This window comes from Limanda limanda, chromosome 5 (assembly GCF_963576545.1).
Source record: "Limanda limanda chromosome 5, fLimLim1.1, whole genome shotgun sequence".
Taxonomy (NCBI): Eukaryota; Metazoa; Chordata; class Actinopteri; order Pleuronectiformes; family Pleuronectidae; genus Limanda; species Limanda limanda.
In genome coordinates, this window is record NC_083640.1 from 17,828,591 (window position 1) to 17,851,515 (window position 22,925).

The 22,925-nt window shown below is 42.1% G+C and overlaps 4 protein-coding genes across 4 annotated transcripts; all 4 read right to left on the reverse strand.

Moving 5' to 3' along the window:
• Positions 1-1,741: 1,741 nt before the first annotated feature.
• mpeg1.1 (macrophage expressed 1, tandem duplicate 1) lies at positions 1,742-5,194 on the reverse strand. The gene is made up of 2 exons (XM_061071710.1): positions 4,711-5,194; positions 1,742-3,962 (listed from the first exon to the last, which is right to left on the reverse strand). The coding sequence occupies exons 1-2, from the start codon at positions 5,158-5,160 to the stop codon at positions 2,286-2,288; spliced, it is 2,127 nt and encodes a 708-aa protein (XP_060927693.1). The 5' UTR covers positions 5,161-5,194; the 3' UTR covers positions 1,742-2,285.
• A 4,386-nt stretch (positions 5,195-9,580) lies between these two features.
• Positions 9,581-10,324, reverse strand: LOC133002132 (protamine-like protein). The gene has a single exon (XM_061071892.1). It carries the CDS (start codon positions 10,322-10,324, stop codon positions 9,581-9,583), a length of 744 nt encoding a protein of 247 aa, XP_060927875.1.
• A 3,751-nt stretch (positions 10,325-14,075) lies between these two features.
• On the reverse strand, positions 14,076-14,747 carry LOC133002133 (protamine-like protein). Its single transcript, XM_061071893.1, has one exon. It carries the CDS (start codon positions 14,745-14,747, stop codon positions 14,076-14,078), a length of 672 nt encoding a protein of 223 aa, XP_060927876.1.
• A 5,184-nt stretch (positions 14,748-19,931) lies between these two features.
• Positions 19,932-20,603, reverse strand: LOC133002134 (protamine-like protein). Its single transcript, XM_061071895.1, has one exon. The coding sequence runs from the start codon at positions 20,601-20,603 to the stop codon at positions 19,932-19,934; it is 672 nt and encodes a 223-aa protein (XP_060927878.1).
• Positions 20,604-22,925: the final 2,322 nt, after the last annotated feature.

Below are 22,925 nucleotides of genomic sequence, written 5' to 3' on the forward strand. Positions count from 1 at the left end.
CACAGATATACAACATGTGGCAGGCAAGCACAACCCGGTGGCTGACCACCATCTCATTCCCATAGGATGGAGACGACAGATTTTCGACGCTGTCCATGGCCTGTCACACCCAGGAAAAGGGCCTTCGCAGAAGTTGGTAGCAGCAAAGTTTGTCTGGCATGGTCTTAAAAAGGATTTGCAGATATGTACTGAAACATGTGTGGTGTGTTTAGGTGTAGGTGTTTACATCCTATTGGATAGTTAAGCCTAAGGTATGCCTTCCTAAATCACATTGTGCCCTTACATCTTTCCACCGGTGTAAGATGCAAAAGAGTTGGAGTTTGTTGCCTCTCTGTCTGGGACCTCTGAATATGAAAGTCCATGAGCGTAGAAACTACCGCTATCTGGGCCTTTTATCTATAACCTGACCTTTGGTACAGACTACGTTGTACTTGGAGAGAGAAGGGTGTGTATGTATCTGTGAAATGAGGAATTAACTATGGATCACCAAACTGTTTTAAATTTGTCATGCTTTGTATCTTTTTAAATTCAAACCATAGCAAAACAAAGGCTCACCTGCACTCTGGCTGTAGTTGATGAGTCTTTGACCTGATGGGTTTTCATCCTCTGGTTCTCAATAGAGAATTTGCCATTTATCACTGTGAGAAAGGAGATGTCTGCATTTATGGAGGAGGATATAAAGCTTTTCTGCTTATGCAGTGTTGTGATGGAGAGGTTGTTGGAAGCTCGACATTTACCGAGCCAGTTGTCGGGGCGTCTGACCGGAACAGGAAAGCAGACTTGAAGGAGAGAGAGAGCCAGGAGGGCCACTTCTGTCTTCATGACGACTGTGTGGGAAATGAAGGCCCAGATGCCTGATCACTATATATACTGTATATCTACCAGGGTCCTCTTTCTCTTAGGCAGTCTCTCACATGACAAACAGGAACATCTTGTTTGAGAGAGGAGATGTTTTTTGCTTTCACTTGCATTTTTGTGGCTACTTATTAACAGAAAGTTATTAACTTTCTGTTTTCAGTTTTTCACTCTGAAAAATAAATGAACAGAATACTTAACGGCAACACCATAGAACCTACAGCACTATATGTTTTTTAAAGGCAGATACTGTGTTTAGTTACAGTGATTTATGATGTGTAATCATTGAATAGTTGAAACGTGATTTATTTAGGTTTGATCTGTGTTCTGATATTAGGACGTGCCTCAGTGAACAGTTGTAAAACAATCCATTTCTTTATTTACTCTCGAAACTCACTCGCTACTTGTTCAAAGAAAAATGAACTTGCAAAACAGAGTGGCCACAAAAGAGAGGGTAGATGAGAATTTAAGTTAAATCTGAACCCCAAAGGAAAATCTTACTTTTACTTTGCATATAATAATGTGACATAACGATACATTTAATTTGTATAGCATACAAGAAATGCAGCTTAAAGTGCTTTACATACAATATAGATACAAAATAATAACTTATTCAAATTAATTCAAATAAGGACAGCAGATATTAAGAAACATAACAATAAGGAAATAAAAAATAAATAACATTTATATTAATAAATGCATGAAAAGCTGAAAAGAAAGAAAGTGATTCAAGATATGTATGTATATAAAATATGACACGTGTGCTGCCATGAGGATAGATACTCCGTGTCACAGACTTTTAGGTGAGGTTAAAAGCAAACATAAAGACATAGAGCCATGAGATTTAAAAATAACTTTAATAGTTAATTCATAGTTATGTATTGCAGAAAAGCTGAGTAGTAACATACACAATTTATACACGTATAGTTTTTAATTGCAAGTACAGTACCAAAATGATTCATACACAAATTACAAATGATCCACTAGTTATCTGTGAAAAACATTTGTACACACATTTCTTTTTCTATTGTACTTTTCAGTGCTGAGGTTCTTAAATGTAGGGTAAAAATGAAATTACATTGTGCATCTGGTCCTCATGGGGGCAGTATTGGTTCATTAAAGCCTTTGGAAATCACGTCTGCTTCCAGTTAATAATTTTCTGATTTTAAAAGCAGATTTAGCTGAAATCAAGTTTCTTGGATGTAATTAAATGTTAGAAAGTGCAAAATTCAAGAATGTTTTTGTTATGAAATAGCCACATTGAAGCAAACCAGGAATTCTTAAAGAACTTCAACAAAATCTCCCTCTCCAGAAAAACTTATTATAAAAGATTCAAAGATTTCTGAGGTGACAATCAACTTCAAAACTAAATCTCACTCATTAGAAGAACTTGTGTCATGGGGAAAAGGCGCCAAGCTGTTATTTCCCCCTCAGGCCTCCTCTAGCTGTGTCTCCCTCTCTGCTTCATCACAACCAACCTCTCCACGTATTTCCTCATAGCCTGTCACCATCCCCAACCGAGGGAGCCCTCTCCTTCTCTTCACGAGTACTGCCCCTATGACCACAAGCACCATCAAACCCATCACCCCAAAGGCTATCCCGGCCTTTTCTCCCCCCGACATCTGACTCAAATCTGGATCCATTTGATGCACAATTTCCTTGATTTCCTCTGGGTTGGCCAGTTTCCACATCTTGGTCTGACCCACTCTGACCCAGCTCTTGTCTCCGTCACTCATCACCATTACTGTGTTGGTGGCTTGCACGGTGACGAGCGGAGGTTTAGTGAAAGGAGGAAGGTGGATTGGGAGCAGTTGCCCACCTGTGAAGAGTCCTGACTGGACACAGTAAAGAATTTCACAGCCATCACTCACTGTGGCCAGGTGCTGACTGAACTTGGGAGGGCAGCGACGTTGGCCTCCTGCCAGTGGGTTGGTTGACTGACAGCTGAAGAGGCCTCCGAAGGGTACTGCAAATCTGGATCCGGCTTCATAGTCAACACTCACACAGATCACTTCGCCATCCGAGAGGAAATTTTGTGGGACGAAATTCGGTGGGCAACTTTTGGCCTTGGTGAGGGGGTTCAGGAGAGAAGGGCTGTAGATGCCTCCAAACAGATAACCCGAGTTGTCTGGGGCCTTTCCGTTCACAGAGCACCAGTAGGTGTTAATGCGAGCATGGCGAACATAGTAGTTGTCCCGACACACTGAATTGTGACAAGTTTTCAACCACAAAAATCCACAGTGATAGCTGTGATCGTAGCATTCGTGGATATTGTAACCCTGCTGTCTCACTTCTGATCTCAGTAACGTTGGGGAGTAAGGTGAACGACAGGAGAAGTCTCCCGTTCCAGGGTTTTTCTTGGCATGGGAATCACAAAGGGGACCTGCATCTGTACTGAGTTGATCACAGGTTTGATAGATGCCTCCAAAACTGAGGTTTGTAGCAGGGCCATCGCAGGAACTGTCATCAATGTTGGCTTGGAAGTTAAAGTTCTTGGAGTTGACGTCCACACAGCCAGGGCGGCTGTTGACCATATAGTATCGCTCTATGGCTTGACTCACACTATGAGCCACTTTCCCAACTGTCGGCTGTGGCAGGTCAGGAATGGTGTTGGTGTTTATAATGAAGTGTAGGGGATATCCAGAGCGATCAATAGCAACCAAGTTGTTTCTGGTACTTTCCTGCCACTTCTGCAGAGTGATGCCAGGATAGAAAGGTGTGCCTCCATGGCTTTGAATGAGAGAGTACTGAATGTTGGACTGATACGTTTGGATTGACGAGCTCTTCTGGGAAGTTTCACTGCTTATGTCAAACTTGAGTTTGTCAAAAAAGTTGAAGCCAGCCTGAGCTTTGACGGAGGAACCCTGTGACGAGCTGTCCGACACATATGTAGTAGTGAGGTAATCTTCCTGCACTAAAGCAGCCCCAGTATCGACGCTGGTGATAACATGAGTTCCATAGTCAAGCACCATCTTCTCTGAGAGATACTCTGCGTTCCTCGTTTGGTTGTTTTCAATTGCATCAGCTATCTCTTTGGCTTGCTGAGCAAAGCGTGTGTCCAGAGTGAAGTCTGGATAAGCCTTAACAGTGTAGATGAAGTTACGAACCTTTGAAAGAAAGGAATAAAACATCATTAAATGTTATTTTGGGATTTCTTTTTTTAATCAGCTGTACATTAAATGAATAAAAATGTATTTGCTTTTAAGGGATATTTTTCTCATATAACCAGTTACGACAGATGAAACTAAAATAATAAAATAATGAAGGAACAGAGCAATATGAGCAATTTTCACCCCCATGTCTCAAGATGTCTCACACAGCATCCCAGTATATCTCCCTCTGGTTAGACGCTAAACAGCATTTCGTTGTATATGTACTTATACTGTGCAATGACAATAAAATTGAATCTAATCTAATCTAATCTAATCTAATCTAATCTCTACTTGCGTCACCCATCCCAACAGCACATCCATAAAAGGCTAGATTTTCTGTCACTCTCTATGTTACGTGTACTGTAGGTGTTTACATCCTATTGGATAGTTAAGCCTAAGGTATGCCTTCCTAAATCACATTGTGTCCTTACATCTTTCCACCGGTGTAAGATGCAAAAGAGTTGGAGTTTGTTGCCTCTCTTTCTGGGACCTCTAAATATGAAAGTCCATGAGCGTAGAAACTACCGCTATCTAGGCCCTTTATCTATAACCTGACCTTTGGTACAGACTACGTTGTACTTGGAGAGAGAAGGATGTGTATGTATCTGTGAAATGAGGAATTAACTATGGATCACCAAACTGTTTTAAATTTGTCATGCTTTGTATCTTTTTAAATTCAAACCATAGCAAAACAAAGGCTCACCTGCACTCTGGCTGTAGTTGATGAGTCTTTGACCTGATGGGTTTTCATCCTCTGGTTCTCAATAGAGAATTTGCCATTTATCACTGTGAGAAAGGAGATGTCTGCATTTATGGAGGAGGATGTAGAGCTTTTCTGCTCAAGCCAGGAGCTGATTATCTCTGAGGTGGTCTCCACACCCGTCTCTTTTTGGGGAATGACAAACACCTCGTCTGGGATGAGGTAGTACCCGTCCTCGGTCGTCTGGCACTGGAAGTAGCTGAGGTTCATGACTCGGCCCATATCCATGTTCCGAAGGTTGTCCCAGCCTCCACCTGGCAGCACCTCCAGTGCTGTGATGGAGAGGTTGTTGGAGGCTCGACATTTACCGAGCCAGTTGTCGGGGCGTCTGACCGGAACAGGAGAGCAGACTTGAAGGAGAGAGAGAGCCAGGAGGGCCGCTTCTGTCTTCATGACGACTGTGTGGGAAATGAAGGCTTAGATGCCTAATCACTATATATACTGTATATATATACCAGGGTCCTCCTTCTCTTAGGCAGTCTCTCACATGACAAACAGGAACATCTTGTTTGAGAGAGGAAATGTTTTTTGCTTTCACTTGCATTTTTGTGGCTACTTATTAACAGAAAGTTATTAACTTTCTGTTTTCAGTTTCTCACTGTGAAAAATAAATGAACAGAATATTTAATGGCAACACCATAGAACCTACAGCACTATATGTTTTTTAAAGGCCGATACTGTGTTTAGTTACAGTGGTTTATGATGTGTAATCATTGAATAGTTGAAACGTGATTTATTTAGATTTGATCTGTGTTCTGATATTAGGACGGGCCTCAGTGAACAGTTGTAAAACAATCCATTTCTTCATTTACTCTCGAAACTCACTCGCTACTTGTTCAAAGAAAAATGAACTTGCAAAACAGAGTGGCCACAAAAGAGAGGGTAGATGAGAATTTAAGTTAAATCTGAACCCCAAAGGAAAATCTTACTTTTACTTTGCATATATTGTGATAGTGACAATAACGATACATTTAATTTGTATAGCATACAAGAAATGCAGCTTAAAGTGCTTTACATACAATATAGATACAAAATAATAACTTATTCAAATTAATTCAAATAAGGACAACAGATATTAAGAAACATAACAATAAGGAAATAACTAACATTTATATTAATAAATGCATGAAAAGCTAAAAAGAAAGAAAGTGATTCAAGATATGTATGTATATAAAATAGGGCACGTGTGCTGCCATGAGGATAGATACTACGTGTCACAGACTTTTAGGTAAGGTTAAAATTGTTCAGACTTCCTCCTATAAAACGGAACAGAAAGCAGATATGAGAGATTTGTTGGTTACTTTGCTATGTTTGCATAGTTGTGGGCTGTCACAGGACTGCACATCACTGGGAATGTCCCCAGAGTTACTCACTCTGAGTCACCACACGCCTGAACTCGTATGATAGACTACCAACGACAGAGATGGTGAACTATAAGGAACAATTAGAAATCTTATAGTCTTATGGGGAATTCTCCACTTCTTTTCATCTCTTTGTCTATTTTGGGTTAATATGTATTAGAACCAATGATCTCAAAAGGTCACATTTACCACACTGAGTATCTACTTCCCATCACGATATATCTGAAAAACCGGAACACAGGATCAGACATTAAAAAGATGTTTAGAAAAAAAGAGAAGTACATTTAACTTCTTCTCTTTGTTAGTTATTAAACTAATTCTCCTACTTTGCTCATCATATTAGTGCAAACTGTGTTCATTCTTTTTAAAGTTCAAAGATCTAACTCATATGAGCATTTACATCTTCCAAATTTTTTTTTCCCCTCATACTTTATTCAAGGGAGTGTGTAACATGACATTCAGAGTTTGAAGATCCAGTACTTCCATTTATTTCCCCTTCCACAGCCACAACAGCACAAAAGAATAATTAGACATAAATAAGAAAAAACAAGTACAAAAAACCTGTTCGACTCCCACCCAGGTAGCCTATACAATTAGGTAAAGTTCTGTAGTAAAATGGTTTTGCTGTAAAGCTACAGCGTGATATCAATTAGACAGACAAGGGACCGACGGAGGACCAGCTAAATTAATAAAAGTAGCAGACAGATCATTGTCGCTCAGGAGGCATCGAAAGAGATTGTTAAAAGTGTAAATCGAAAGGTTGACGTTTCTTAATTTTTTTCCCCTTTTAAGCTACATTTTAAAGATCTATTAGAAATGTTACAAATGTATGAGAAACGCCAAATTGAATTTGAGCTGCACAGAACAATACCCAAACCCATCAGTCAGTTATATACCAGCGTTCGATCTCTCTCTCTCTCTCTCTCTCTCCCTCTCTCCCTCTTCCTCCAGGTTCCAAAACAAATGTTCTATTCATCTGTAAGGATCTAATTGGTCTTTTACCCACTTGGGTCCGTGGGTTGAATTTATTCCCACAGGACTTTTTAATTTTGCTCTTGCTTTTGCTGTCTAACTAATTCAAGTGTTTCTTTAATGAGTTTTCTTGGTGTACTGGGGATGTTTTTGCTGTAGGTAAAAAACTGTTACCGAACCCGGACAGTAGATGGCGACACAAAGCCACACACAGCTCATGAACTCGCTATTCTCTCTCCCCGTTGCAAACTCACTCAAGCAACACTTAAGGCAAATTTATGCTTGTCCGTCTTTTCTAAAACGAATAGATAAGACCGCCCTATCCGTCGTGGTACGCCCTCTCCGAGCACCTCAGAGAGCTTTTCGTACACCTCTGATTTTTCTAACTGTCCGTCTTTATTTCGGAGACCCCACGGACAGCTCTTGGCTGTGATTGGTCCGCGAACGACATCATTTCCCTATGACGTCATTTCCGGATTTCACATTTCCGGTCCTCAAACTTCCTGCTTGACAATAAACCCAAACACAACTACGATTCTACGATTAATGTGACGTGTGTGTTAAGCCAGCGGAGTTGTCCGTCTGACGGTGGCTTGTTAGAGTACTGACGGCATGTGTGCACGGTCACACATGGTTATAACGAGCCTTCAAAACGGCGCTAGCGGGCTAGGCTAGCGCGCTAGCCACCATGCTAACTGCGGTGGTAACAGTGCAAAAACCCGCCGTCACGACTTTAATTCCACTTCTATCATGACACTGTTTCTATAATACCGCCAGGTTAGAAGCAAACACTGGGTAGTAGTTAGTTCAGTGTGTGGGAGACCAGCCGACAGAGGTAAACAGACACACGTGGACTTCTTCTTCCCAAATGGGGTAGGCTTCTCTGAGCTCGTCTTCCGTTGCGCCACCTATGGGTTTGGCGGTGAATTGTTTTCAACGTACAGTCGTCGGAGATGTAAAAATCAAAAAGACTCTCCGCTCTCCGTGCAACCCTCTCCGAGAAACGGATACGTAGAAGCATAATGGAGCCTTTACTCCAATTACTTCATCTGATTTCTGAACCTCAGGGGGACCGTGGATGAGGACGATGCATGGCAGGTTTTTATTTCGCTGCTGGAGATAAGGGCAACTTCAACGAACACGCCCGGTTCAGCCTCACTTTTGTCGGTGGTGATAGTGGTGAGAGTCACCGGCTGCTATATGATCAGCCTGGTCCCACCCGCTGTTTCTGCACATGTCAAACTCCACATTTTATCTAGCTACAACATTTTTAATACAGGTTACTTTTCAACAAGGTCTTGCCTAGTTTTTCAAGTCAAAGCAGCAGTTTGTGCCTCTGCTCTTGTTCACACCAAACGGGTTAATAAGTGCTGATAACATTTATGTAACTACACGGTGCCTTGACCCGTGCATAACGGTGCGTAAAAGCGCTGCAAAATATCCAGCGCGCAAAAAGTCGACCAAGAAAATATTGTTCTAAGCTAGAATGACACCATTTGGCCTTTTCGAATTCTTCGGATGCCATTTGGTCTTAAAAATGCAGCAAAGGCTTTCCAGCAACTGATAGATACAGGGACCTACCTTTTTTATTTGTTTATCTGGATGATATACTGGTGGCTAGTACTTCTAAGACAGAACACACATCTCACCTATTGACACTCTTTGAGCGACTCAGTCAGTATGGCCTGATTATAAACCCATCAGTTTGGGCTGATGGCTATTGACTTCTTGGGACACCGCATTACCGCATGACTACCTTCAAAGGTGGACGCTGTAACAAATTTCCCACGCCCACTCTCCGTGAAGTCTCTGCAAGAGTTTTTCTATCTTGGCATCCGACACTTTCGTTTCCTGCTTGAGGGCCAAAGTTTCACAACGTACGTGGACAACAAGCCGTTGACGTTCCCCAATGGTTTAAGTGGCAGAGCCGTGGTCTGCACGCCAGCAGCCCCAGCTTTCCTTCATATTGGAGTTCACCACAGATATACAACATGTGGCAGGCAAGCACAACGTGCGTGGTTGACTGCCTCTCATTCCTATAGAATGGAGACGAAAGATTTTCGACGCTGTCCATGGCCTGTCGAACCCAGTAAAAAGGCCTTCGCAGAAGTTGGTAGCAGCAAAGTTTGTCTGGCATGGTCTTAAAAAGGATTTGCAGATATGGGCTGAAACATGTGTGGTGTGCCAGCGCTCTAAAGTCCACCTCCACACTAAGGCCCCTCTGGCACAAATCTTAGTTCCCAAAAGGTTTGACCATGTTTAAAAAAAATAGGTTTATTGTTTTTCAGCAATTGCAGTTCAGTTCATTGCAGATCACGGCATGCAGATAGTGGAAAGAAATAGTGGTTAAGAACAGCAGGTTCAGTATTTTCTATGGTAGAAAAGCTTTAAAATACTTCAACAAGCTTTTGGAATCAATTCAGAATTTTGGTCCTCACACAGTTAATACAGCTCTGTGCGAGTGTTCAGTGGCAGGGTGTTTAGTTCCTGGCCCTGGCCCTTCTTCTCTTGACCTTCCTGGGACTCTTTGATCTCCTAGCAGCTCGTCTCTTGACTCTCCTTGGACTCTTTGCCTTCCTCCTTTTCTTCGGTGACTTCCTCTTTCGTCTGCGACCTCGAGCTGACCTCTTAAGACTGGCCCTTCTGACCCTCTTCCTTGGCTTCTTCCTACGCACCACTCTCTTCCTTCTACGAGCAGGAGCCCTTTTGTTCACCTTGAAGGAGCCTGAGGCCCCGGAGCCCCTGCTCTGGGTCAAAGATTTGTTGGCCACTAGGCGTCTGATGGTGAGGAGGACCCTGGTGTTGTTCCTGGTAACATTGTATCCTACAGCCTTCAGATACTTCTTCACAGCTGCCAGGGACATGCCTCTGCGCTCTTTGGAAGCGGACACAGCCTTCAGTATCAGGTTTGACACTGTGAAGGCCCTCTTCCTGCGAGGCTTTGCTCTCCTCTTTGGAGACTTTGCTCTCCTCCTTGGAGACTTGCCTCTCCTCCTTGGGGACTTGCGTCTCCTCCTTGGAGACTTGCGTCTCCTCCTTGGAGACTTGGCTCTCCTCCTTGGAGACTTGGCTCTCCTCCTTGGAGACTTGGCTCTCCTCTTTGCCTTGCCTCTCCTTCTTACAGACTTGGCTCTCTTTGGAGATTTGGATCTCCTTGGAGATTTGGATCTCCTTGGCGATTTGGATCGAGACATTGAACGCCGGAGTATAACTGAAGAAGTCATTGTGACAGCAGTGCAGGCAGTGTGTTTTCTGTAAAAAGGCACATCACAAAAAACAGTGTGATATTAACTCTCTATATGTATATTCTTAGTTTGGGATTTTATAGAGTGTTATTAGAAGCTGGCATTGTTCAAGTGTAATTTCAGGCAAGTATTTTTAACATTCTAACAAGGTTAAACCCTCAAAATAACAAGTACGGACTTAAGAGTTATCAGCCAATGAGGTGATGCCGCCAAAGTGTACAGATAAAGATACAATATGGTAAAATTCAGACCCAAAAAATGACACAAGAAATGAAGCAGCATGTACCAGACCAAGACTCTGTTTCAAATGGAGCAGACAATACCTTAAACACTTCCGTTGATTTTTGTTGAACAATACGATGAGGAAATATCTGATGATCGCTTATGTCATAAGCGATCCACACTATACCCCATCCTATTATGAGTCCTTGTGATCAAAGACCATCCAAGGATGTCTTAAGCGATCCAGACTATACCCCATCCAATGATGAGTCCTCTGAAGGTGTGATCAAAGACCATCCAGCAACACAGAAATACCTCTTATGTTAAATAATTGACAGACATTGTTATTAGTATGTTAATATTCATCTCTTATCATAACCTTTTGGAGTGAAACTATGAATAAATATCATACATTCAATATTTGGTTAATGCGAAAAACCGAAAGCCTATCACTGTAGTTATTTAACTCTTTTCTGGCTTTTCAAACAATATTTCATCTACAGTTTTTGTCTAATTTTTTCCACATTATATGATCAAATTAAGAAAGATTTGAATACCGTATTGTGATCTAACAGCTAGAAATTACGGTAACATCAAACAAATTACAAAGGATCCTCTTTACAACAGCTTGTGCACCCCTAGGGGTGCATGCACACCACTTTGGGAATCCCTGATGTAGCTTAATACGAGTGACCATGAGGGAATGAATGTTTTTCAGAATGATCACACATTTGTGTCTGTACACCTCAACGGATGACATGTTTTTCCTTCTTAATAGGAGATGCACTTGACAATTCTGACACCGATCAGGACTCATCCACTGAAATTGACAATGAGGCTTGATGTTTGTTGGAACACTATAAGGAAATATCTGATGATCGCTTATGACATCGGGATCCACACTATACCCCATCCTATGATGAGTCCTTGTGATCAAAGACCATTCATTTTATTTGTTTATCTGGATGATATACTGGTGGCTAGTACTTCTAAGACAGAACACACATCTCACCTATTGACACTCTTTGAGCGACTCAGTCAGTATGGCCTGATTATAAACCCATCCAAGTGTCAGTTTGGGCTGATGGCTATTGACTTCTTGGGACGCGCATTACTAAGGACGGTGCAGTTCCTCTACCTTCAAAGGTGGATGCTGTAACAAATTTCCCACGCCCACTCTCCGTGAAGTCTATGCAGGAGTTTTTCTATCTTGGCATCTGACACTTTTGTTTCCTGCTTGAGGGCCAAAGTTTCATAGCGTACGTGGACAGCAAGCCGTTGACGTTCACCATGGTTAAAGTGGCAGAGCCGTGATCTGCTCGCCAGCAGTTCACCACAGATATACACAGTGGCGATTTTAGCCTGAAATTGCTGGTGGGGCATTTTGTATGACGTCATGTCACCTTCACAAAAATAGAGGTAGCTGATTATTATAAGCATTAGGCCTATATAGACCAGTAAGATATACTTTGGGCTGCATTTTGAGTGCTAGCAGGGAGCAGAAATCCTATTTCAAATACATTTCACATGCTTTAGCGCTCAGCCCGACACAAAGATGTTGCCTATAATACAGCATTAAAGTAAAATTATGGCAACAAAGTAAAAAGATTAGACAGACACATAGCTCAAATAACTTGCATAATTTATTAATTCATTATCATCAACATGAGACGACATGCACCAGCTTCATCTGCACAACACGTTGTGTTTCCCTCCCTAACTAAAGACGGCCTGCAACTGTAGAGATGGCAGTCATTGCTAAGTGTCATGGATAATAGAATTAATTTCTATATTCATTATATATTATATTTTCAAATGAACACTTATTAGAACAATGTTTATCTTTTGCTTTCTGATTTGATACACTTTAGATAAGAACCCAGTGTTTTATTTTCTTCTTTGCCATAAGAGACAGAACACGGTCAGCACAGCTGTGTCCTTCAGGCTCGTCCGTACCTAATAAAATGATAGGAAACATAAAAGTATGGCATTATTGAAGAGGAAGTGTTACTTATGAACAAAGTTTGTATCTTTATTTTTTTGTGGATATTCAACTACTGATTTTGAATAAGGTTTTGGATTGAACTGTGCACTACCCAGACAATGACTGTACTGTATGGAGTTCTTCCACATTATCAGTATTGCATAGCTTATTCTCCAAACACACTCATCCTCATTAACTAACGCTTCTCTCTGCTGGGTGGACTGGATCAAGTAGCATGCCTGCGGGCTAGCCGCCGAGCTAAGCTAACCACCAGGTACACGTCCCTTTGAATCACTACTTACAGATAAATACAATACTAAACTTGACTAACCTCAGAAACGGGAGCTCACACGTCTTTAGCCTCTCTGTCAGGAGAACAAGCAGAACTTCAAAACATATTATTCATCCGATGTGAGTGAACCTGTCCACAGACTCGGGTGTTCAATGACAGGGGTAGTCTGTTAGCCTGTTAGCTCCGGTGACGCCGAACCAGAAACAGCCTGACGCTGGAGTCGAGTAGCTTGGGAGATTTCGTAGGGCCAATCTGAAAAATCCCCACTCTCCCAATGTTAAGTGTGGCCTGTGCGGTTCACGCTGATTGGTGTTCACATGGCACACGTCTGACTAGGGTTGCCAACCGTCCCTTGAAAAACGGAATCGTCCCGTTTACGGGACGGGTGCTTTTGTTTCTAAATACGGGATGATTCCGTTTTTCAAGGGACGGTTGGCAACCCTACGTCTGACGCTTGCCCCGTTGTGCCCAGAGCAGAGACGGACGGCAAGAAGGGGGCATTTCACAAAGCAAACTCACAGACAGAAATACACACGAATCAAATTACTCCAAAACAAGACTATAATGCTTGTGAGTCAAGTTTATTCACACACACATTCACGCTACTTTGCATATAAAATAAAATAAAATATATTTTTGCCACAAAGTTCAGATATGCAGTATTAAGCTGTCTGCACAAAAGCGCCATCTGGTGGGGCTGTGCCCACCTGCCCCTAATGTAGAAACGCCACTGGATATACAACATGTGGCAGGCAAGCACAACCCGGTGGTTGACTGCCTCTCATTCCCATAGAATGGAGACGACAGATTTTCGACGCTGTCCATGGCCTGTCACACCCAGGAAAAAGGCCTTCGCAGAAGTTGGTAGCAGCAAAGTCTGGCATGGCCTTAAAAAGGATTTGCAGATATGGGCTGAAACATGTGTGGTGTGCCAGCGCTCTCAAGTCCACCTCCACACTAAGGCCCCTCTGGCACAATTCTTAGTACCCGAAAGAAGGTTTGACCATGTTTGAAAAAAAAATAGGTTTATTATTTTTCAGCAATTGCACTTCAGTTCATTGCAGATCACGGAATGCAGATAGTGGAAAGAAATAGTGTTTAAGAACAGCAGGTTCAGTATTTTCTACGGTAAAAAAGCTGTAAAATACTTCAACAAGCTTTTGGAATGTATTCAGAATTTTGGTCCTCACACAGTTAATACAGCTCTGTGCGAGTGTTCAGTGGCAGGGTGTTTACTTCCTGGCCCTGGCCCTTCTTCTCTTGACCTTCCTGGGACTCTTTGATCTCCTAGCAGCTCGTCTCTTGACTCTCCTTGGACTCTTTGCCTTCCTCCTTTTCTTCGGTGACTTCCTCTTTCGTCTGCGACCTCGAGCTGACCTCTTAAGACTGGCCCTTCTGACCCTCCTCCTTGGCTTCTTTCTACGCACCACTCTCTTCCTTCTACGAGCAGGAGCCCTTTTGTTCACCTTGAAGGAGCCTGAGGCCCCGGAGCCCCTGCTCTGGGTCAAAGATTTGTTGGCCACTAGGCGTCTGATGGTGAGGAGGACCCTGGCGTTGTTCCTGGTAACATTGTATCCTACAGCCTTCAGATACTTCTTCACAGCTGCCAGGGACATGCCTCTGCGCTCTCTGGAAGCCTTCACAGCCTTCAGTATCAGGTTTGACACTGTGAAGGCCCTCTTCCTGCGAGGCTTTGCTCTCCTCTTTGGAGACTTTGCTCTCCTCCTTGGAGACTTGCCTCTCCTCCTTGGGGACTTGCGTCTCCTCCTTGGAGACTTGCGTCTCCTCCTTGGAGACTTGGCTCTCCTCCTTGCCTTGCCTCTCCTCCTTACAGACTTGGCTCTCTTTGGAGATTTGGATCTCCTTGGAGATTTGGATCTCCTTGGCGATTTGGATCGAGACATTGAACGCCGGAGTATAACTGAAGAAGTCATTGTGACAGCAGTGCGGGCAGTGTGTTTTCTGTAAAAAGCACATCACAAAAAACAGTGTGATATTAACTCTCTATATGTATATTCTTAGTTTGGGATTTTATAGTGTGTAATTAGAAGCTGGCATTGTTCAAGTGTAATTTCAGGCAAGTATTTTTAACATTCTAACAAGGTTACACCCTCAAAATAACAAGTACGGATTTAAGAATTATCAGCCAATGAGGAGGTGATGCCGCCAAAGTGTACAGATAAAGATACAATATGGTAAAATTCAGAGCCTGAAAATGACAATGAGGCAGTCGAAGAAATGAAGCAGCATGTACCAGACCAGTGCGGGCAGTGTGTTTTCTGTAAAAAGCACATCACAAAAAACAGTGTGATATTAACTCTCTATATGTATATTCTTAGTTTGGGATTTTATAGTGTGTAATTAGAAGCTGGCATTGTTCAAGTGTAATTTCAGGCAAGTATTTTTAACATTCTAACAAGGTTACACCCTCAAAATAACAAGTACGGATTTAAGAATTATCAGCCAATGAGGAGGTGATGCCGCCAAAGTGTACAGATAAAGATACAATATGGTAAAATTCAGAGCCTGAAAATGACAATGAGGCAGTCGAAGAAATTAAGCAGCATGTACCAGACCAAGACTCTGTTTCCGATGGAGCAGACAATACCTTAAACACTCCCGTTGATTTTTGTTGAACACTATGATGAGGAAATATCTGATGATCCTATGATGAGTACTTGTGATCTAAGACCATCCAAGGATGTCATAAGCGATCCAGACTATACCCCATCCTATTATGAGTCCTTGTGATCAAAGACCATCCAAGGATGTCTTAAGCGATCCAGACTATACCCCATCCAATGATGAGTCCCCTGAAGGTGTGATCAATGACCATCCAGCAACACAGAAATACCTCTTATGTTAAATAATTGACAGACATTGTAATTAGTATGTTAATATTGATCTCTTATCATAACCTTTTGGAGTGAAACTATGAATAAATATCATACATTCAATATTTGGTTAATGCGTTTGTATTTTCTGAAAAACCGAAAGCCTATCACTGTAGTTATTAGGGATGAGCGAGTACAGCATTATCTGTATCTGTATCTGTTAACAATATGAATTATCTGTATCCGTATCCGTACTTGGAGTGGATGGGGCCTAACCCAGAAGTGGGTGTGATTTAACCCGGAAGTGGGCTGGATTTAACCCGGAAGTAGGTCGGGTTGTCTTGAAACGGGCGGGGCTTTAACCAGTATGTTATTTTAACCATGCAATTGATATGGGTTGATCAGAAATTGTTATATTTATTGCTGATTAGAAAACTATTACAGGACAGAATCAGCATTGAGCTTCAGATCAATGATTTTGATCACAATAGCAAACAAACTATTTACAGAACAAGTTTTGCAACAATGAATACAACACATGCTGTTGCAATTATGAAGTGAAATGTAATAACAAGTGTTTTCATACTCAACATAACTTTCTTTTTTAACTTTGACATTTTTTTATGATTTTTTTATTTTTTTTAAATGTATTTCAACACCAGGTGTGTGTGTGTGTGTGTGTGTGTGTTTGTGTGTGTGTGTGTGAGTGTGTGTATGAGTGAGTAAGAGAGAGACAGAGAGAGAGAGGGGGGCGGGGAGACTGTATTCTACGGATCAAATAGTCCAACGCTATTTGCTATTTCCCGGGGACAAGATTGACAGGAGACGCGGGTCTCTCCTGCTTCGGATGAGGATAATTAAAACAAACACGGTATAATCACATTCATGTGAACAAGAGCGATGCAGCAAAAAAAAAAAAAAAAATCTCCAACAGGCAGAGACGCAACGCGAGTCGCTTTCTACCAGCACCACGTCTGAACGAACCCACGTTTAACAGAACTCTACTGGTTAATAAGTAAGTACAAACTGAAATAAAAACAAACTTCAAGTTGAAGAAACCCTAAACGTTAACGGAAAAGACCCGCGAACCTGAGTGACTGAGAGCTGTTCTGTGAGTGAGTGAGCAGAGCCGTGTGTGACGGGAGGAGCGCTGTGACGCTGTGTGAGGATTTTCATTCAGTCCGAGCACAGATAATGACTCCGATTACTCGTATAATAATCGTACTCGGCAAAAGTGCTTTATCCGTACCGGATACTCGTTTCAGCCGAGTATCCGGCTCATCTCTACTGATTATAAACCCATCCAAGTGTCAGTTTGGGCTGATGGCTATTGACTTCTTGGGACACTGCAGTTCCTCTACCTTCAAAGGTGGATGCTGTAACAAATTTCCCACGCCCACTCTCCGTGAAGTCTCTGCAGTAGTTTTTCCATCTTGGCATCTGACACTTTCGTTTCCTGCTTGAGGGCCAAAGTTTCACAGCGTACGTGGACAGCAAGCCGTTGACGTTCACCATGGTTAAAGTGGCAGAGCCGTGATCTGCTCGCCAGCAGTTCACCACAGATATACACAGTGGCGATTTTAGCCTGAAATTTCTGGTGGGGCAATTTTGTATGACGTCATGTCATCGTCACAAAAATAGAGGTAGCTGATTATTATAAGCAGTAGCCCTATATAGACCAGTAAGATATACTATGGGCTGCATTTTGAGTGCCAGCAGGGAGCAGAAATCCTATTTCAAATACATTTCACATGCTTTAGCGCTCAGCCTGACACAAAGATGTTGCCTATAATACAGCATTAAAGTAAAATGATTGCAACAAAGTTAAAAGATTAGACAGACACATAGCTCAAGTCACTTGCATAATTTATTAATTGATTATTATCAACATGAGGCGACATGCACCAGCTTCATCTGCACAACACGTTGTGTTTCGCTCCATAACTAAAGACGGCGTGCAACTGTTTAGAGTTGGCAGTCATTGCTAAGTGTCATGGATAATAGAGTTAATTTCTATATTCATTATATATTCAAATGAACACTTATTAGAACAATGTTTATGTTTTGCTTTCTGATTTGATACACTTTAGATAAGAACCCAGTGTTTTATTTTTCTTCTTTGTCATAAGAGACAGAACACGGTCAGTACAGCTGTGTCCTTCAGGCTCGTCCGTATCTAATAAAATGATAAGAAACATAAAAGTATGGCATTATTGTAGAGGAAGTGTTACTTATGAACAAAGTTTGTATCTTTATTTTCGTGGATATTCAACTACTGATTTTGAATAGGGTTTTGGATTAAACTGTGCACTACCAATACAATGCATGTACTGTATGGAGTTCTTCCACATTATCAGTATTGCATAGCTTATTCTCCAAACACACTCATCCTCATAAACTAACGCTTCTCTCTGCTGGGTGGACTGGATCATGTAGCATGCCTGCGGGCTAGCCGCTGAGCTAAGCTAACCACCAGGTACACGTCCCTTTGAATCACTACTTACAGATAAATACAATACTAAACTTGACTAACCTCAGAAACGGGAGCTCACACGTTCTTAGGCTCTCTCTCAGGAGAACAAGCAGAACTTCAAAGCGTATTATTCATCCGATGTGAGTGAACCTGTCCACAGACCCGGATGGTGGTCAATGACAGGGGTAGCCTGTTAGCTCCAGTGACGCCGAACCGGAAACAGGCTGACGCTGGAGTCGAGTAGCTTGGGAGATTTCATAGGGCCAATCTGAAAAATCCCCACTCTCCCAATGTTAAGTGTGGTGTTGCGGGTGGAAATCAAAGGCAGGAGGCGTCGCTCTCAAGTTAAAATTAAGCAGGTTTATTCAAAGGTCACAGGTCAGGAAAATGCAGTGTCCAGCAATTGTATCATGCATGGGCCTTCAGTTCTACACAGTTAAGCTGCACAGGAAACGAAAAAAGGCGCAGAGACAAAGTGCGCGTATAACTTATACTGGGCATGACAGAGGTTCTTCTTGGATTGGTCGGATCTCGTTGGGTCGTCCTCCTGGCGCCGCGTGATGATGACGACGTTGTACATGCACGCCACTGTTGTGGCCACCAGAGGTCATAAGCATGTTACCTGAGTGTGTGTGCTCAGTATATGTGAGGTAAAATGAAGTGCAACCAGAGGTCACAGTGTAACAGCCTCAAAGCATTCCAAGACTGATAATTTCACAGGAGAAAGGCCATATCAGAACTTAACACAATGGAAGGATTCACGAATGCACTATGAGAGGAAGCCTCCCTCTTGATACGGAGCATGATAATATTCAGTCTTGCAACCAGCTGGAGATATGTGTGTGCGTATCTGAAGTTGAGAAGCAGAAGAAGAATGTATGTGTTTATGCTCAAAGGACATTATATGTGTATCTGACCACACTTTAAAGTGTGTGTATATGTGTGAACAGTGGTGTATTGTCAATAGTGGCCTGTGTGGTTCACGCTGATTGGTGTTCCCATGGCACACGTCTGACGCTTGCCCCGTTGTGCCCAAGTAGAGACGGACGGCAAGAGGGAAGCGTTTCACAAAGCAAACTCACAGACAGAAATACACACGAATCAAATTACTATAATGCTTGTGAGTCAAGTTTATTCGCAAACACATTCATGCTACTTTGCATATAAAATAAAATAAAATATATTTTTGCCACAAAGTTCAGATATGCAGTATTTAGCTGTCTGCACAAAAGCGCCATCTGGTGGGGCTGTGCCCCAACTTCCCTTAATGTAGAAACGCCACTGGATATACAACATGTGGCAGGCAAGCACAACCCGGTGGTTGACTGCCTCTCATTCCCATAGAATGGAGACGACAGATTTTAGACGCTGTCCATGGCCTGTCATACCCAGGAAAAAGGCCTTCGCAGAAGTTGGTAGCAGCAAAGTCTGGCATGGTCTTAAAAAGGATTTGCAGATATGGGCTGAAACATGTGGGGTGTGCCAGCGCTCTAAAGTCTACCGCCACACTAAGGCCCCTCACGGCACAATTCTTATTACCCGAAAGAAGGTTTGACCATGTTTGAAAAAAATAGGTTTATTATTTTTCAGCAATTGCAGTTCAGTTCATTGCAGATCACGGCATGCAGATAGTGGAAAGAAATAGTGTTTAAGAACAGCAGGTTCAGTATTTTCTATGGTAAAAAGCTGTAAAATACCTCAACAAGCTTTTGAAATGAATTCAGAATTTTGGTCCTCACACAGTTAATACAGCTCTGTGCGAGTGTTCAGTGGCAGGGTGTTTACTTCCTGGCCCTGGCCCTTCTTCTCTTGACCTTCCTGGGACTCTTTGATCTCCTAGCAGCTCGTCTCTTGACTCTCCTTGGACTCTTTGCCTTCCTCCTTTTCTTCGGTGACTTCCTCTTTCGTCTGCGACCTCGAGCTGACCTCTTAAGACTGGCCCTTCTGACCCTCCTCCTTGGCTTCTTTCTACGCACCACTCTCTTCCTTCTACGAGCAGGAGCCCTTTTGTTCACCTTGAAGGAGCCTGAGGCCCCGGAGCCCCTGCTCTGGGTCAAAGATTTGTTGGCCACTAGGCGTCTGATGGTGAGGAGGACCCTGGCGTTGTTCCTGGTAACATTGTATCCTACAGCCTTCAGATACTTCTTCACAGCTGCCAGGGACATGCCTCTGCGCTCTTTGGAAGCCTTCACAGCCTTCAGTATGAGGTTTGACACTGTGAAGGCCCTCTTCCTGCGAGGCTTTGCTCTCCTCTTTGGAGACTTTGCTCTCCTCCTTGGAGACTTGCCTCTCCTCCTTGGGGACTTGCGTCTCCTCCTTGGAGACTTGCGTCTTCTCCTTGGAGACTTGGCTCTCCTCCTTGCCTTGCCTCTCCTCCTTACAGACTTGGCTCTCTTTGGAGATTTGGATCTCCTTGGAGATTTGGATCTCCTTGGCGATTTGGATCGAGACATTGAACGCCGGAGTATAACTGAAGAAGTCATTGTGACAGCAGTGCGGGCAGTGTGTTTTCTGTAAAAAGCACATCACAAAAAACAGTGTGATATTAACTCTCTATATGTATATTCTTAGTTTGGGATTTTATAGTGTGTAATTAGAAGCTGGCATTGTTCAAGTGTAATTTCAGGCAAGTATTTTTAACATTCTAACAAGGTTACACCCTCAAAATAACAAGTACGGATTTAAGAATTATCAGCCAATGAGGAGGTGATGCCGCCAAAGTGTACAGATAAAGATACAATATGGTAAAATTCAGAGCCTGAAAATGACAATGAGGCAGTCGAAGAAATTAAGCAGCATGTACCAGACCAAGACTCTGTTTCCGATGGAGCAGACAATACCTTAAACACTCCCGTTGATTTTTGTTGAACACTATGATGAGGAAATATCTGATGATCGCTTATGACATAAGAGATCCACACTATACCCATCCTATGATGAGTCCTTGCGATCAAAGACCATCCAAGGATGTCATAAGCGATCCAGACTATACCCCATCCTATGATGGGTCCTTGTGATCAAAGACCATCCAAGGATGTCTTAAGCAATCCAGACTATACCCCATCCAATGATGAGTCCTCTGTAGTTGTGATCAAAGATCATCCAGCAACACAGGAATACCTCTTATGTTAAATAATTGACAGACATTGTTATTAGTATGTTAATATTCATCTCTTATCATAACCCTTTTGAGTGAAACAATGAATAAATATCATACATTCAAAATTTGGTTAATGCGTTTGTATTTTCTGAAAAACCGAAAGCCTATCACTGTAGTTATTTAACTCTTTTCCTAAGAAATCCTAGTTGGGGAAATATGTTTAATTCTCATCAATGTGTGCCAATAAGGCCAGGCAACAATACACCCTAAAGGGGCTATTTTTTTCCTTTACTCCTATCAAAATGAAACTTTACACAATGAAAGTAACCATGAAACTAATAAATTGTTTTGTATTACAAGTATCTTTGAAAATGAATTTGAATATGCAAATGAGCTATACACTTATCGAATATGCCCAAAATACACCCAAATAGGCTTAATTTTTTCCTTTACTCCTACCACAATTAAACTTTACATAGTAAAAGTATACATGAAAAGTAACTTTTTTTGTATTACAAGTTTCTTTTGAAAGGAATTTGAATATGCACATGAGCTCCACACTTATTGAATATGTCCTAATTTGCATAGGCAGAAACACCATTCATATGTATGACAAATACAGAGGCCCATTCTTCATCCAATCATCCTACTGCCAATGGGTGATGGCAATGCTGCTTTTAGACTGGCTTCTTACCTTAAAACTGTCTGGTTTGGTAGTACCTGCCAGGGGTATAACCCCCGCCGGTATAGTCTTCAGGGTCACGGAGCACACGAGCCTCCCCACCACGAAAGAATAAAGAATGACACTAGCTTTCTCGAACAAGCTAAGGTGTCCAGCCAGTCACAGGAAAATGTGGGAAAAGACATCATCATTGCAGCAGGTGAAAAAGCTCTAGTATCACTGTATGGGGGCGAAAAAGATGAATCACTGGATATGTTGGGATACAGGCGATTCTGTGATACAGTAACTCTGAAATCATCTCCAGTGGAACCTCAAACTCTCCCTCCAACGTCAACAGCTGCAAAGTTCCATAGTCTTCGGGTCTTTTACCAAATGATTGAGTGGAAAAGGGGAAGTGAGCGTATGGACCCAAAAGACTGGGGGTGGTATGTTTTGGATGGGATATTTAGGCCGATAATAACCGATCAGCCTGCGGCACCACCAGAAATACTAGATGTAGTCCGCTGTAGTTGCAAGAAAGACTGCAGCACAAAGAGATGAAGATTGGGCCGATGTTTTTGTCATACATATGAATGGTGTTTCTGCCTATGCAAATTAAGACATATTTAATACGTGTGGAGCTCATGTACATATTCAAATTCATTTCAAAAGAAACTTGTAATACAAAAAAAGTTACTTTTCATGTATACTTTTACTATGTAAAGTTTTATTGTGGTAGGAGTAAAGGAAAAAATTAAGCCTATTTGGGTGTGTTTTGGGCATATTCGATTAGTGTATAGCTCACTTACATATAAAAATTCATTTTCAAAGATACTTGTAATACAAACAATTTTACGTTTCATTGGTACTTTCATTGTGTAAAGTTTCATTTTGAATGGAGTAAAGGAAAAAATAGCCCCTTTGGGGTGTATTGTTGCCTGGCCTTATTGGCACACATTGATGAGAATTAAACATATTTCCTCAACTAGGATTTCTTAGGACTTTTAGTATGTT